This window comes from Austrofundulus limnaeus, unplaced genomic scaffold (assembly GCF_001266775.1).
Source record: "Austrofundulus limnaeus strain Quisiro unplaced genomic scaffold, Austrofundulus_limnaeus-1.0 Scaffold836, whole genome shotgun sequence".
Classification (NCBI taxonomy): domain Eukaryota; kingdom Metazoa; phylum Chordata; class Actinopteri; order Cyprinodontiformes; family Rivulidae; genus Austrofundulus; species Austrofundulus limnaeus.
This window is the reverse complement of record NW_013953238.1, coordinates 43,748-46,366: the sequence shown is the minus strand read 5'-3', so window position 1 is coordinate 46,366 and position 2,619 is coordinate 43,748. Positions and strand designations below refer to the sequence as shown.

Here is a 2,619-nt window from a genome sequence, read left to right as displayed (position 1 = left end):
CACACCAACAACACGCCAACAACACACCAACAACACGGCAACAACACAACAACACACCAACAACACACCAACAACACACCAACAACACACCACCTGTGTTTGTGTTTATTAAATGTTGTTGTTGGTTCTTTAGGACAGCTGCGCCCGAGTTCTGCTGTTCAGAGGAGTAAACAAGGACATCAAGAACTACAACAATCAGACGGCCTTTCAGGTAAACAAACAACAAACAAACAACTAGACTGCCTTTCACATAAACAAACAACTAGGCTACATTTCAGGTAAACAAACAAAGAAACAACTAGCCTCAGGTCTGAACAGGTTCTGGAGCTGCGTTCTGATTGGTTCAGACGTGACGCACCTGTCGTGTTTCAACAGGTGGCGATCATCGCAGGAAACTTCGATCTCGCTGAAATCATCAAGATCCACAAATCGTCTGATGTCGGTGAGTTTAAACGCATCACAGCCCGGTCCTGGTCCTGGTCCTGGTCCTGGTCCTGGTCCTGGTCCTGGTTCTGTGCAGACGTTAGTATCTTACCTGTTGTAGAAATATTAATTAATTCTGACAGACTGATGAGCTAAAGGCTAGTCAGAATACAGCTTTGACTGAAACCAGTTTATAAATCTTTTTATCACTGGTATTTAGGCAAACACAGGAAGTGCTAYAGCTAGCTGCTGCTGTGTGWGAGTTGTGTTAAAATGTTTGGGACTAGCTGTTAGCTCGTCAGTCCTGTCAGAATAAAACTGCAGGTAAGATACTGATGTTTATTGATTGTAGACAGAAACAAAGCTCTACAGTTTGGGCTGCAGGGTTTTCTGTAAATAAAGATGCTTTTATACATGAACAGGAYCAGAACCAGGACCAGAACCAGGACCAGGACCTGGGTCCTGACCCACACGGCWGCTGAAGGAGGGTTTTAAAGTTCCRTCTGTCTTTTTGTGTCCAAGCAGTTCCCTTCAGAGAAACCCCGTCCTACACCAAGCGCCGGCGGGTCGGCGCCACCAGAACCGCAGCAGGAAATGGGCTGTCCTCGCCCCGCTCCCTCATCCGCTCGGCTAGTGACAACGCCTTGGAGAGCCCCGCCTCCTCGCCCGGCCCCTCCCTCCAGAGCCTGGAGACGCACCACGACGCGCACACGCACTCCCTGAGACGCCACACACGCCGCCTCAGGTAGGTCCACCTGAGTGGGGTCAGAACCTCCTGAACAGGACTGGTGTGTGACCAGGTTCTGGTCTGTCCTGCAGTCCCAGTGGGGGTGCCCACGTGGAGTCCAGCCCCCCCTCCTCACCTCCCCCGACCCCGCAGATGAGGAAGAGGAGGCTGTACAGYGCCGTGCCGGGACGGACCTTCATCGCCACCCGGTCCCACGCCCCCCAGGGGGCCGGAGAGATYCAGCTGCACCGTGGAGAGAGGGTCAAAGGTGAGGGGGCGGGGCTAAAGCTGGGTCCAGTCTGTGGCGCTGGTTCTGACCCGGTCTGTCTCTGCAGTTCTGTCCATCGGTGAGGGGGGGTTCTGGGAGGGCAGCGTTAAAGGCAGAACCGGCTGGTTTCCTGCTGACTGTGTGGAGGAGGTCCAGATGAGACAGTACGACCCGCGACTCGGTAAACACTGCAGTACCACACACACACACACACACACACACACACACACACACACACACACACACACACACACACACACACACACACGTCAACATGTGGTGTGTGTGTTTCAGAGACGAGGGAGGACAGAACCAAGAGACTCTTCAGACATTACACCGTCGGATCGTATGACAACTACACCTCCTACAGGTGAGTCCCCCTCACTACACCTGAGAGCTAATGGACCAGAACCAGAACCAAGAACAGAGCTTCATAAGGACGGGTCAGGGTTCTTCAGTTCAACACGGTCCAAGTGGGTTCTGCAGGTTCTAAATGTTTCTCTGCTGTTTCAGAGAAACATGGAGGACAGAAGGTTCTGGAGACTTCTGGGTCAAAATGTTTCCCCTTCAGTCCATCWTCTGTAAAGTTTATATAAAGAAATATTTCTTTATGTTAAGAAAGAAAACTTTATACACATTAACATTAATGCTAACTCCACATTAGCATTAGCTCCATGTTATCATTAGCTCAGTGTTAGCATTAGCTCCTTGCTGCAATGTCTTTCAGAAGTCACTAATAGCAAATATAAATGAAGGACGAACTACCTGCTGCTAATAAGGTCCTTTCATGTAAAAGATTAAAGTGATTCAGACTAGCCATTAGCTCATCCTTCTGGTTTGGATGCATAAAGCTGAATTCTGATTGGATGGAAGAGCTAACGGCTAATTTTGTTGTAATACAGACCACTACAGAAGGTCKTTCCTGCCACAGCCATCAGCATCTACAATAACYCAGTCAATAAAGTTTTATAGAGTTATAGGGACCTTTTAACCCCTTCAGGCCTGAAGGGTTTTCAGAGGAGAGGAGTTGATGTTTAATAAAACGTTRTRTTTGTGTTTCAGCGACTACGTGATTGAGGAGAAGACCGCCATGCTGCAGAAGAGGGAGAGCGAAGGCTTCGGCTTCGTCCTCAGAGGAGCTAAAGGTCTGTTCTTCATCCAGGTCCTCCTCATCGTCACAGCTGCATGGACAGAAATGACC

At 49.5% G+C, this 2,619-nt stretch overlaps 1 protein-coding gene across 1 annotated transcript in view; it reads left to right on the top strand.

Annotated features, from left to right (window-relative positions):
* LOC106532834 (SH3 and multiple ankyrin repeat domains protein 3-like) overlaps nucleotides 1-2,619 on the top strand; it is a gene marked incomplete in the record, with an annotated part of 43,612 nt that overhangs the window by 30,901 nt on the left and 10,092 nt on the right. The window contains 7 exon segments of the mRNA XM_014028990.1: nucleotides 134-211; nucleotides 376-442; nucleotides 949-1,110; nucleotides 1,113-1,418; nucleotides 1,486-1,599; nucleotides 1,713-1,788; nucleotides 2,481-2,563. Coding sequence (XP_013884444.1) covers nucleotides 134-211; nucleotides 376-442; nucleotides 949-1,110; nucleotides 1,113-1,418; nucleotides 1,486-1,599; nucleotides 1,713-1,788; nucleotides 2,481-2,563 — 886 coding nt within the window.